This window comes from Hyla sarda, chromosome 9 (genome assembly GCF_029499605.1).
Source record: "Hyla sarda isolate aHylSar1 chromosome 9, aHylSar1.hap1, whole genome shotgun sequence".
NCBI classification, from domain to species: Eukaryota; Metazoa; Chordata; class Amphibia; order Anura; family Hylidae; genus Hyla; species Hyla sarda.
In genome coordinates, this window is record NC_079197.1 from 157,361,017 (window position 1) to 157,374,149 (window position 13,133).

Below are 13,133 nucleotides of genomic sequence, written 5' to 3' on the forward strand. Positions count from 1 at the left end.
ATCTATCTACATTATCTGATTTATTTATCTATCTAGACCAGTGTTTTCAAACCAGTGTGCTTTCAGATGTTGTAAAACAACAACTCTCATCATGCCCACATAGCCTTTTGGCTGTCCAAGCATGCTGGGAGTTGTAGTTTTGCAACAGCTGGAGGCACACTGGTTGGAAAACACTGGTCTGGATCCTTGCAGAGCAGCAGTTCTTCTGTCTGCCACTGTCTATGTAGGAATATCATACATGGCTTAACATTGTTTTTTTTTCTTTTTCTAAAACACCTCCAGGAGGTAGTAGCCCAGCAGCCTGCCCAGGTAATTGTGTATGGTGGAGCTGTGGCAGTGCCCTGGATGTCTTCCCTTGCTGTGCAGTCAGATGTGGGAGTGCGCCTGCTCTCTTCCATATGTATGAAGCAGATCATACTCCCCCACATCCAGTCTGCCAGAGACAGGCTGAGAGGAGGACCACTGAGCTGCAGCAGGGACCTGACAGCTGAACACATCTCTGGGGTCTGTACATCCTGCAGAAACCAAGGGGGGCACTCACCAGCCTGACTTCTTAGTCATCTGGAGACCAGCAGCAGCTGAGATGTGGAGTCGTGACTGAGGACTGTGCATGTGGACTGTATCATCTGCTGCTCCCCCACCCCAGGATTCACACACCATTTCCAGGACTCCTCTTCTTCTTCTTCTTGGATTATGTTGTGACCAAGATAAACAAGATGCACTGGGGGGTGGAAGGCTATATCCAGAACAGGAGCTGTTTTAGTCAAGCAGGGGTCTTCCTTTATAGCTCAGACTTGGCTTCTTCTTACAGGACCCCTTAAGCATCCAGACCTCCTGCACTCACACCTCCTCCCTTACGCCCCCTTGTGTTGTGTACTTTAAGTGGTGCAATTCTTAATCTGACAACACTGCTCCCAAATAACAAGAGTATAGTGGAGAGATATGAGCCTTTCCAGAATCTTTATACATCATAAATAATCTACACTGAGGACTAAACTCATTGCATTGCTTACCCGAGGACCAGTTATAGCCAAGGACCTCTTCTTCTGAGGACCAACTCATTGCATGTATTGCTTACCCCAGGACCCGTTATAGCCAAGGACCCCTTCTTCTGAGGACCATTTTAGCCAAGGACCCCTTCTTCTGAGGACCAACTCATTGCATGTAGTGCTTACCCCAGGACCCGTTATAGCCAAGGACCCCTTCTTCTGAGGACCATTTTAGCCAAGGACCCCTTCTTCTGAGGTTTTAGCCAAGGACCCCTTCTTCTGAGGACCATTTTAGCCAAGGACCCCTTCTTCTGAGGACCATTTTAGCCAAGGACCCCTTCTTCTGAGGATCATTTTAGCCAAGGACCCCTTCTTCTGAGGACCATTTTAGCCAAGGACCCCTTCTTCTGAGGATCAGTTATAGCCAAGGACCCCTTCTTCTGAGGACCATTTTAGCCAAGGACCCCTTCTTCTGAGGACCATTTTAGCCAAGGACCCCTTCTTCTGAGGACCATTTTAGCCAATGACCTCTTCTTCTGAAGACCAAATTGCAACCCAGACCACAATACTTTGAAGACAAAACCAGGGCATTGACTTTAGAGAAAGAAGGACATTGCACTACAAAGCTCTTGTGCTGAATTCTTCCCCTTCAGTGTAAACATTCTCTTGTTCTGAAGAAGCTGGCATCTTCTTAACCATTGCTGTGCCAGGACTTATCTATAAGCCAAGTGTGCAGACAAGCTGAGCAGCCTCTCCTCTTCCAAGGACAACATAGACCACCATTGTCACCAGGATGGGTCTCCCTAGGACCAGGGGACTTTATTCAACCTTTGTCCTTACAACATATATGGGGCTCTGGTGCAATTGTGGAGCATCAGATAGAGAGTGAAACTTCAACTACACTGAACAGCCAAAGAGTTTCCCATGATGAGACATCTAGATCTCCTCCTGAGGCCATGAGCTGACATTGCTGATCCCCAACTTTCCCTTCTCCAGGGGGAAAAACACCAGAAATCCAGTGCTAACCAAAATGTGATCCTCCTTATGCAAATCAGGTATGAAAATATGTTGTGTTTTGTACTGTTGTTGTGTCATTGCAAGTGGTTTATGGTGGAATATGCCAACATAATTCCACAGAGGACTAAAATGCCAGGGCAGAGAAAGCTGTTAACTCTTACTGTCCCATATTAGCATTTTGCTGCCCATATTAAGGTTCCCTGCTCATGTATAGCTGGTGCTGATATGCCATAGCATATTTTGTCATAGCATTTTCAATGCTGGCTTTTTCTTTATGACATTTTTTTATAACTCAATATGTTCATTAATTCTGCAGATAACTTAAATGCCAAAGCAGAGAAATAAATTAACCCTTATTGTCCTATTATCTGCCCCTTTGGACTCCATGTGCCCCTTCCAAAAGCTTCAAGACTTTTGCTGCACATATTAGGGCTCTATGCTCATATATAGCTGGTGCTAATATTTCTATATCTACATCTCATAGCATTCTCAATGCTGGCATTTTCTTTATGTTTTTTCTTTGTTTTTTTTATTTTTAGTAAACTAATATGTTCATTAATTCTGCAGATGTTGATCTCTCCTTCAGGACCTAGTGGATATCTGTTCCCGTCCAAATCAATTATTATTTGATGCATGCATCGAATGAATAACACACTGACACGCTGTTCAGTACAGAAATTCTTCCTTTAATTTATTACAGCATTTCGCAGGGGTTTATATAGACTTCAAAATTAATATAAATTACCACCCCCATTATTGATTAATTATTAGTGACGTGTGTGTGTGTGTTTAAGATACGTGTACATAGTTTTTTTGTCATGTGCAGGTTTGACTTATTTTGTTTCTAAGAGCTAAGCAATTATTAACCTTGTTCTTCTCTCCAAATATCCAAATGTCATTTTGACATTACTTTATCTCTCTGCAAACAGTTCAATCTTGATTGTCACGCTGCACTGGTGGGGGAGAGGCGGATTTCTGTCTGGTCAGCTAATATTGAGCAAAGAACTAAGCAGATGTAAAAGTAGTCATTTTATCAATTAAAATATATATAATAATATATATATTAAATCCATTACAACTTAAATGCCAGGGCAGATAAAGTAATTAACCCTTATTTTCCCATTATCTGCACCATTGGACGCCCTGTGCCCCTTTCAAAAGCTTCAAGTCTTTTGCTACACATATTAGGGTTCCATGCTCATCTATAGCTGTTGCTGAAATTTCTAAATCTACATGTCATAGCATTTTCAGTGCCAGGCCAGAGAAGCTTGTTAACCCTTACTGTCCCAATATCTGCCCCACTGATGACACCCTGTGCCCATTTCACATTTGCCTTTTCCTCCACATGCTTGGGCTCTATGCTCATATATAGCTGATGCTGATATTTCTATATCAACACGTTTCAGCATTTTCATTACCAGGCCAGAGAAAGTCATTAACCCTTACTATCCCATTATCTGCCCCATTGGATGCCCTGTGCCTATTTCACATTTGCCTTTTCCTCCACATGTAAGGGCTCTATGCTCATATATAGCTGATGCTGATATTTCAATATCAACATGTTTTAGCATTTTCATTACCAGGCCAGAGAAAGTCGTTAACCCTTACTGTCCCTTTACCCCATTGGACGACCAGTGCCCATTTTTTACATTTGCCTTTTGCTCCACATGCTAGGGCTCTATGCTCATATATAGCTGTTGCTGATATTTCTATGTCATAGGATTTTCAATCTTGGCTTTTTCTTGATTTGGTTTTATAAACCAATATGTTACTTCTCAACCCAGTGGAAAAAAAAAAAAAATATTGCTTGACCTCATATTTTCACACCAATTCCCCTGGGCCCATCTCCCGGCCAGATAGATCATCATTTATTAGCACACTCCGGATTGCACTGGGAAATGTTGAAGCTTTGTTGTCATCTCCAGTTTATCTTTCCTGAACAGACCGTGAGCAAGAGCTAATCGGTTGTGGAACCATAAGCCCCAGCTTGTCGGCTTTAGGGCAGGATGGTAATTGTAGTTCCAAAACCTAGGACTAGCTTGGGTTGGCTCCTTGTGAAAACAATCTTTTTGGCCTATTGTAACGCAATAAAAGTTTAATGTATTTCTATGTATTTGTACATGTAGCAGTAATTTCATGTTCTAATGGATTTTGATGGCGTCTGTATAACAGATCAATAATATTCTTCATTCCAAAGTCATCAGGATCCCTAATGAGATGACCTACTCCAGTTTTTACTAACCAAACAGTGTGCCTCCAGCTGTTGCAAAACTACAACTCCCAGCATGCCTGGACAGCCGAAGGCTGTCCGGGCATGCTGGGAGTTGTAGTTTTGCAACAGCTGGAGGCACACTGTTTGGAAAACACTGCTTGCTAACTGGATGACTTATGGATTCATAGATTTTTCTTGTTGACAAGTACAATTAACATGCAGAATATTCAATATGCTACAATATGGCATCAGCATCCGCCCTAATATACATATATATATATATATATATATATATATATATATAATTTTTTATATATATATATATATATATATTCTCCTGTTGCTGTATATATATATATATATATACATATATATAGATATATATCTATATATATATAGATCTATATATCTATATATATATATATATACACATAAATATATATATATATATACATATATGTATATATACATATATATATATATATATATATATATATATATATATATATCATAGCTCGAAGCACAATATAGCAGTGTCCCTAATAATAGGAAATACATCTGTCGACTGTTTTCCGTCATCATTTGGCCATTAGGAGCACTGTTCCGAGGACATATCTTGTGTTCATCATCTTCTAGACAAGCAGCTTCCATTCCACTGTTATTCATGCCAAAATGCAAAGATATGATACAATTCCTGTGAAAAAACACATACAGATATAGCAGAGCCCAGTTTGTATCGGTGTGTGTTTTTTTTTTGCAAATCTGCAGCATTCTCTGTAATAACGGTGCATCGTACGCATCCGGCTCTGCTACATTTGCAAAAGGGGAGAACACGCTGTCATATTTGTGCTTAAATATTTATGTGAATGAGGCTTTAAGAGATTCTCCTCCCATACAGCAACACCTAATCAAATAAGACGTTGTGTCAAAAGTAATATTGCGGCGTGGCAGTTTTAACCTCCCTCCCCCCCCCCCCCTTTTCCCCCTACCCAGTGGAGGTTTACTGGCCAAGACCAAATATCATTTGTGAGATACCCGAACTGCGTACTGATTAGCGCTGCAGGGAAAGGCAATTGAATTCTGAAATTCTTTTCTTTGACACCTTTAGTTCTGGGAGTATGTCTTGGACTACTGCCCGGCTTTGCACAGAGCCTTCAACACATACACAGAAAAATATAAAGCTCTGAGGTATACATGCAAAGGAAAAGTGACTGTCAGGTACCAAGGGGTCTAGCGGCTTGCACATGTCATTGAAACAACCTACCAGAGTTTTGCGTCGCTAGTTAACCCCAATTTCAATTATTAGAAAAATTTAGCATTTTATTTTTTATTTTTTCCAAAAACAGTGCCACTCTTGTCCTCAGGTTATGTGTGGTATTGCAGCTCTGTTCTGTTAAAGTGAATTGAGCCAAGTTGTAATACCACACACAACCTGGGGACAGGCGTGGCACTATCTCTGGAAGAGATTGGCTATGTTTTTGTAATCCTATATAACCCTTTTAATATTAAAAATATGAAGTAAGTGATGGCTTATCGCAGATTTTTCCAACTAGTGGCTCTCCAACGGTTGCAAAACTACAATTCCCAGCATGCTCTGACAGGCTTTGGCTGGAGAGACGCAGGTTGAGTTACAGTGGCCTATCGCAAAGCTCAGTAGGGGTCCAAAAATTGGGACCTCCACCGTTCCCAAGAATGATGCGGTATCTAAATGGGATACATCATTCCAAGAGTCCCTACTGATGCCAGATGAAGAGGGAAGGGTATTATTATAGGATGGAAAAGGAATAAATTATATATATATATATATATATATATATATATATATATATATAATGCAACCAGTCCTCAGATGTATATAAAGGAAAGAATATTAGGCCCAGTACAGTACAATATTATAATATTTATTAAATAAAATGCAATATGTTAAATTAAACAACTGGAGTCTAGCGCGGGGCCCTTGCGCAGGCTCCAGATACAATAGATATTGGGGGAGATTTATCAAAACCTGTGCAGAGGAAGAGTGGTGCAGTTGCCCATAGCAACCAATCAGATTGCTTCTTTCATTTTCCACAGGCCTCTAAAGAGGCCTGTGGAAAATGAAAGAAGCAATCTGATTGGTTGCTATGGGCAACTGCACCACTCTTCCTCTGCACAGGTTTTGATAAATCTCCCCCATTATGAGTATAAATGTGATATCATGCCAATATGGTCACTATAATAAATAGAAGGAATAAAATATTCCCCACTTTCTATTTCTGGGTATATTGAGGTAGAAAAACTGATAAAATAAAATGAAAAATCAGGGGTATCATAAAATAGTCCAATATAGGAATTGTGCAAAGTCCGCCCAGTTTGGAGATAAGTAGCGCTAAGTCAATGCTGCTGGATTAATGTATAACAAATCCTAGGTATGGTTTTTAAGTTTATAGTAAGAATTGTCGGTGCACCGCACCACTCACCACCCTGTTTTGGTATGGGAGCTCCTCTGTTTAGCGTTGGATGCGGGCTGGCACGGACTGGTGTCCGGCCCGTTGCTGGTAGCGCCCACCGGAGTATGCGCTGAGCAGATGTAGATGACGGAGCTTTACGTGGTAACTGCGGTGATTTCCAAAAGATAGATGGCTGCGGTCTGGCACGGATTGCTCCCGGCCTCGAAGGTGATGATGTCCGCGGCTGAAGATGGATGTTAACAGACAGTATGGATGAGCTGTAGTGTCGGCATCACCACAGCTCATCCATACTGTGTGCTAACATCCACCTTCAGCGCATCCTCCGGCGGGCACTACTAGCAACGAGCCGGACACCAGTCCGTTCCAGCCCGCATCCAACACTAAACAGAGGAGCTCCCATATCAAAACAGGGTGGTGAGTGGTGCGGTGCACCGACAATTCTTACTATAAACCTGAAACCATACCTAAGATTTAAACAAGACACAGACAGTGCTCCTAAGTGTTATACTGTTTTCAACAGGAATAGATGTAGTAAAAGTAATGCCTACCACATCAAGTTACGCTCCACCGAGTGTAACTATGGAAAAGGGCAATGATTTTAAGTGCCTGCAGCCACTTCACGTCCAACCACAATGTAAAAGCAAAGAACTCCTCCAACGTATGGACGGGATTCAGAGGCGCTGGACACACAGACTAAAGGGATCTCAGTTTATTCACCCATGATGCAACGCGTTTCACAGTAAGACTGCTTCATCAGGCATCAGGATGCCTGATGAAGCATTCTTACTGTGAAACGCGTTGCATCATGGGTGAATAAACTGAGATCCCTATAGTCTGTGTGTCCAGCGCCTCTGAATTCCATCGATACATTGGAGGAAACCTTTGCTTATACCTAGGATTTGTTATACATTAATCCAGCAGCATTGACTTCGTGCTACTTATCTACAAACTTAGCGGACTTTGCACAATTCCTATATTGGACTATTTTATGATACCCCTGATTTTTCATTATATTTTTTATCAGTTTTTCTACCTAAATATACCCAGAAATAGAAAGTGGGTAATATTTTATTCCTTCTATTTATTATAGTGACCATATTGGCATGATATCACATTTATACTCATAATATCTATTGTATCTGGAGCCTACGCAAGGGCCCCGCGCTAGACTCCAGGTGTTTAATTTTACATATTGCATTTTATTTAATAAATATTATAATATTGTACTGTACTGGGCCTAATATTCTTTCCTTTGTATACCTTCGAGAACTGGTTGCATTATATATATTATATATATATAATTTATTCCTTTTCCACTATTATTTGTCCTATCTGGGTGTAGGTAACATCCAGTAACCTCAGGCATACTTCTTTTGCTAAGTGAGCTACACTACTTTTTGTTCTTTTATTATTGTAGGATGATCATAGTCCAACAGCGCCACTCTCATTCTCAGTTTCTCTGTAGTATGTGAATGGAGCCAAGGTGTAATACCACACACAACCTGAGGACAGGCGTGTCGCTGTATCTGGAAGAAAGTAGCCATGTGTTTCTAATCCTGGATATCCCTATTATTATAAAAGGGTAAGTGATGGCTTATTGCAGTGTTTTAGAACCTGTGGCTCTCCAGCCAAAGACTGTCAGGGCATGGGAGTTGTAGTTTTGCAACAGCTAAAGAGCCTCAGGTGGGATTACGGTGGCTTATCGCTAAGCTCTGTAGGGGTCTGACCACTGGGTCCCCCCCCCCCCCCCAATCACTAGAATGATGGGGATTCTAAATGTGGTACATCATTCCAAGAGTGCCTACTGATGCTAGACTAAGTGGGAGAGTTATACCAATTGGATGATCATTGCTTGTTCATCAAGGCAGGCGAGGAATGAGAAGTGGCCACCATCTTGTGACTTTGTGTGACTTTTTCCTTTACTGGAACATCTTAGTAGGGTCAAGGCATTCAAGCATGCAGCTGTTTTGGGACCCTTGGATACAATGGGCCCAGTCCTTGTTAATCCAAACCCCCTGCTACTGAGTACAGAGAACTTGTGCAGGTTGCACCTGTCCAGAAGGGCCACAATGTTAGCAAACAAGAGGATAGTGAATTACTTAAAGCAGTGTTTCCCAACCAGGGTACCTCCAGCTTGGCTGTTGGGTTATACTGGGAGATGTAGTTTTGCACCAGCTGGAGGTACCCTAGTTGAGAAACCCTGGCTTAAAGAGTACCTCTCATGATCTTGTTAAATTTGATAATCCTCCCAGTTCACTGCCCCTATCATAATAAACCACCCCTGCCTTTATTTTGTATTATTTGTTAGTTTTCTACCTTGATATTGTTCTGTATTTTCTGCTCAGTCTCAGTCAGATTCACAGACTGGGAAGGGGCGTTACCCAGCAGGCATGACATCATCTGAAGCCATACAGGGGAGAACTTCCTTCCTCACTCTGCTATACACAGCCCAGAGCAGTTCAGTGTGAGATGACCTATGATTGGATAAAGCTGAAAACACCCCTCTCAGCATTTCCTGATTTTGGACTTCTGCCAGGCTAGCAGGAGTCCAAAGTCTGTGCAAAAGATGGGGGGAAATGTGCTCTGGACAAGTAGAGGGACACCTAGTGGCAGCTTTTTTATGCACAAATAAAACATAGAAGACTTCATTAAAAAAAAAAGTATAGTAGAAAGATTTTAGAAGGAGTGCAATAGGAAAAATTAGTTTTAATGAGAGTGCCCATTTAAAGGTCATGGGAGGGGATAACAAACACCAAACCACTCTGTCCTGGGACAGAAAATCCAGGCACCATATTGGAACTCCATTTAGATATCTTTTGTATATGCCACTATAGGGGTACAGCAATTGCAGGTAAAGCTGGGCCCATTGCTACATAAGAGGCCTTATTGGAGAGTTCACCTTAGGGCCCCAGGAACTCTTTTTAGACATCTTAATGGGGCCACCTTCCTTCTGTGTATGCCACTTTCGGGGGTGCAGCAGTAGCAGTCAATGCTGGGCCAATTTCTACATAAGAGGCCCTATGAACAGTTCCCATCATTTCACTAGGAGCTTCCATTGAGTTTTTAAGATGCAAATGGCTCCTAAGAACTGTTTACAACAGAGTCTTATGAAAGCATCAGAAAAGCAAAGCGCCACTTCGAGCCGCCATTAAATTAGATCAAAGCAATTAATCCTAAATCCGTTTAATAAACGCGGCCATATGAAGTCGCTTCTCAGTCTTCTGTGCTTCTTCTGCTCCCCCTCTAGTCATCCCACAGATCAAACACTTAATCTAAGAGGCCATGTGTTTGAAGCCCGATGACTTACATTTGATGTCCGTTCCCAAAGTCACATTGATTGTCGCCGCAAAGCGGTTTCGTCCGCCGGGTAGATGATAGAAACTAATACAACATGCCAATCACCCTGTGCTTCCGCTATGGGCCATTTTGGTTCATTCTTCACCCCAAAAAAAATAAAATGCTCTCCATTTGGAACTCCTATGGTGGTGGCCTCCATACGGTGGACCTCCAGCTGTTGCAAAACTACAACTCCTAGTGTGCCAGGACAGCTTCCACATACCCAGACAGTCGTTGGCTGAAGCCCCCTGCATGTCCATGTGCTCCTCACTGCACTTTTTACTGCAGCATTGCTTTCATGCCCTCTCCCTGCACTCTTCTCTACCCTGAATTCCCTGCACCCCTGTACCTGCCCTCACACTAACTATTATTTGCACCTGCCTGCTGGACAGTTAAATCATACTTCACCTTGATGTTGGTCAGTAGTGTTGAGCGGCATAGGCCATATTCGAATTCGCGAATATTCGCGAATATATGGACGAATATTCGTCATATATTCACGAATATTCGCATATTCGATATAATCTCGTTTTATTTCCGCATATGCGAAAATTCGCGTATGCGAAAAGTATCATATGTGAAAATTCGCATATGCGAAAATTAGCATATGCTATTTTTCGTATATGCAAATTTTCGCACGCCAGTCTCACACAGTAGTATTACAGCCTTCTTTACACCACACAAGCTGGAAGCAGAGAGGGGTGATCACTGTGATGTGTACTGTGAAGAAAAAAACAAAAAAAAACGAATATTCGTAATTACGAATATATAGCGCTATATTCGCAAAATTCGCGAATTCGCGAATATGCGATATTCGCGAATAATATTCGAATTGCGAATATTCGCGAGCAACACTATTGGTCAGGCGGCAGGATGTTTCAAACTTCCGGGCAATCTTTGTCTTTACAAACTCTGTCCCTCCAGCTGTAGCAAAACTACAACTCCTAGCATGCCCGGACAGCCAACGGCTGTCCGGGCACGCTAGGAGTTGTAGTTTTGCAACAGCTGGAGGTCCACCGTTCGGAGGCCACTGCCGGCCATGCTAGGAGTTGTAGTTTTGCTACAGCTGGAGGGCCACAGTTTGTAAAGACAAAGATTGCCCGAGATTTTTAAAACATCCTGCCGCCTGACCAACATCAAGGTAAAGTATGATTTAACTGTCCAGCAGGCAGGTGCAAAGAATAGTTAGTGTGAGGGCAGGTACAGGGGGGACAGGGAATTCAGGGTACAGAAGAGTGAGGGTCAGGGAGAGGGCATGAAAGCAATGCTGCAATAAGAAATGTAGTGAAGAGTACAGGGAGGACAAGCAGTCTATCACTGCTGGGGCTTCAGCCAACAGCTGTCCGGGTATGTGGAAATTGTCCGGGCATGCTAGGAGTTGTAGTTTTGTAATAGCCAGAGGTCCACCGTTTGGAAAGACAAAGATTGCCCGGGAGTTTTAAACATCCTGCCGCCTGACCAACGTCATGGTTAAGTATGATTTAACTGTCTGGCAGGCAGGTGCATAGAATAGTTAGTGCAAGGACAGGGAGAGGGGATGGAGCATTCAGGGTCGAGAAGAGCGAGGGGGGCATGGAGAAGGCAAAGCGCTAATGCAGTAAGAAGTGCAGGGAGGATGAGCAGCCTATCAAAGCTGGGACTTCAGCCAGCAGTGACAGGCTATCCGGACATGCTGGAAGTTGTAGTTTTGCAACAGCTTGAGGTCCACAGTTTGGAGACCATCCTCCTATGGGTTCAATCCCCATCCATTAAGATAATAAAAAACATATTTCCATAAATGCATAACCCAAGTCCTTGAATAGTCAGAGTCGTTGCGGGTTATTGTGTGTATATAATAGGTCCTCTGTTCTGAAGGATAATAAAAGACTTGTACGGTTTACACGTGTAGAAATTGCTTACTGATGTCTCATCCCCATCCTATTCAGAGAACGAGAAGCCACCAAAGCAAAAAGAAATGATCCAGTAAGGGCCGGATTCAATCATACACCCAGCAACCGTCTGCCGTTCGCTGAAGTAATGGGATTGACAATTATTTTTGCCTCGGTAAATCGGCTTTAGACGCATTGAAGGTTAATTCAGCCGAATAATGAATTCGATTCTTGAAGGGACTTTATTGGAAGACAAAAAAGGTGGAATTTGATTTGCTTTTGGTCATTGACTGCCACTAGAAGACTGTATTTGTTGGTGTATTTTACGGGCTGATTGAATAGATACGGTTTGTATCATATTAAAGGTTATCTGCTACAGACTTCCTTTAGACTTGGATATATGTATATAAATATATATATATATATAGAGAGAGAGAGAGAGAGAGAGAGAGAGAGAGAGAGAGAAAGAAAGAGAGAAATATATATATATATATATATATATATATATATATATATATATATACAGTAGTACCTCAACATACGATGGTAATCCGTTCCAAACGGACCATCGTTTGTTGAAACCATCGTATGTTGAGGGATCCGTGCAATGTAAAGTATAGGATGGTGGTCTACAACCTGCGGACCTCCAGATGTTGCAAAACTACAACACCCAGCATGCCCGGACAGCCGTTGGCTGTCCGGGCATGCTGGGTGTTGTAGTTTTGCAACATCTGGAGGTCCGCAGGTTGTAGACCACTGTTAGAGAAAGTTGTACTCACCTGTCCCCGCCGCTCCGGACCGTCACCGCTCGTCACCGCTGCCCGGGATGTCGCCTCCCATCGCTGTTGCCGCGTCCCCGAGGTGTCCCTGACGCTCCGGCAAGGCCTCTGCTTGACCGGCAACCGCGTTCTCCATCGCCGCCATCACATCGCTACGCACGCTGCTCCTATTGGATGACGGGACGGCGTGTGCAGCGACGTGATGACAATGATGGAGAGCGCCGACGATGCGGAGGATCCCGAAGAGGACGCGCCGGAGCCCCGAGTGACCATCACCGGAGCTCACGGGGCACCGTAAACGGCTATCCGGTGGCAGCAGAAGCAGTCAGCACTGCAGGATAGCCGTTTATGCGATGGCCCCGCCATAAAAAAGCATCGTATGTTGATGCTGCCTTCAACATGTGATGGCTTCTGAGAGGCCATCGCATGTTGAAATTATCGTATGTCAGGGCCATTGTAGGTCGAGGGGTCACTGTATATAT

General features: G+C 42.9%; 1 protein-coding gene across 1 annotated transcript in view; it reads left to right on the forward strand.

Annotated features, from left to right (window-relative positions):
- Positions 1 to 346: 346 nt before the first annotated feature.
- The window catches only part of LOC130290339 (leucine-rich repeat and fibronectin type III domain-containing protein 1-like protein), a 95,546-nt gene continuing 82,759 nt past the window's right edge, over positions 347 to 13,133 (forward strand). Inside the window, exon 1 of the mRNA XM_056537840.1 lies at positions 347 to 2,044. Coding sequence (XP_056393815.1) covers positions 2,034 to 2,044 — 11 coding nt within the window. The 5' untranslated portion in view covers positions 347 to 2,033. The remainder of the gene's footprint in view (positions 2,045 to 13,133) is intronic.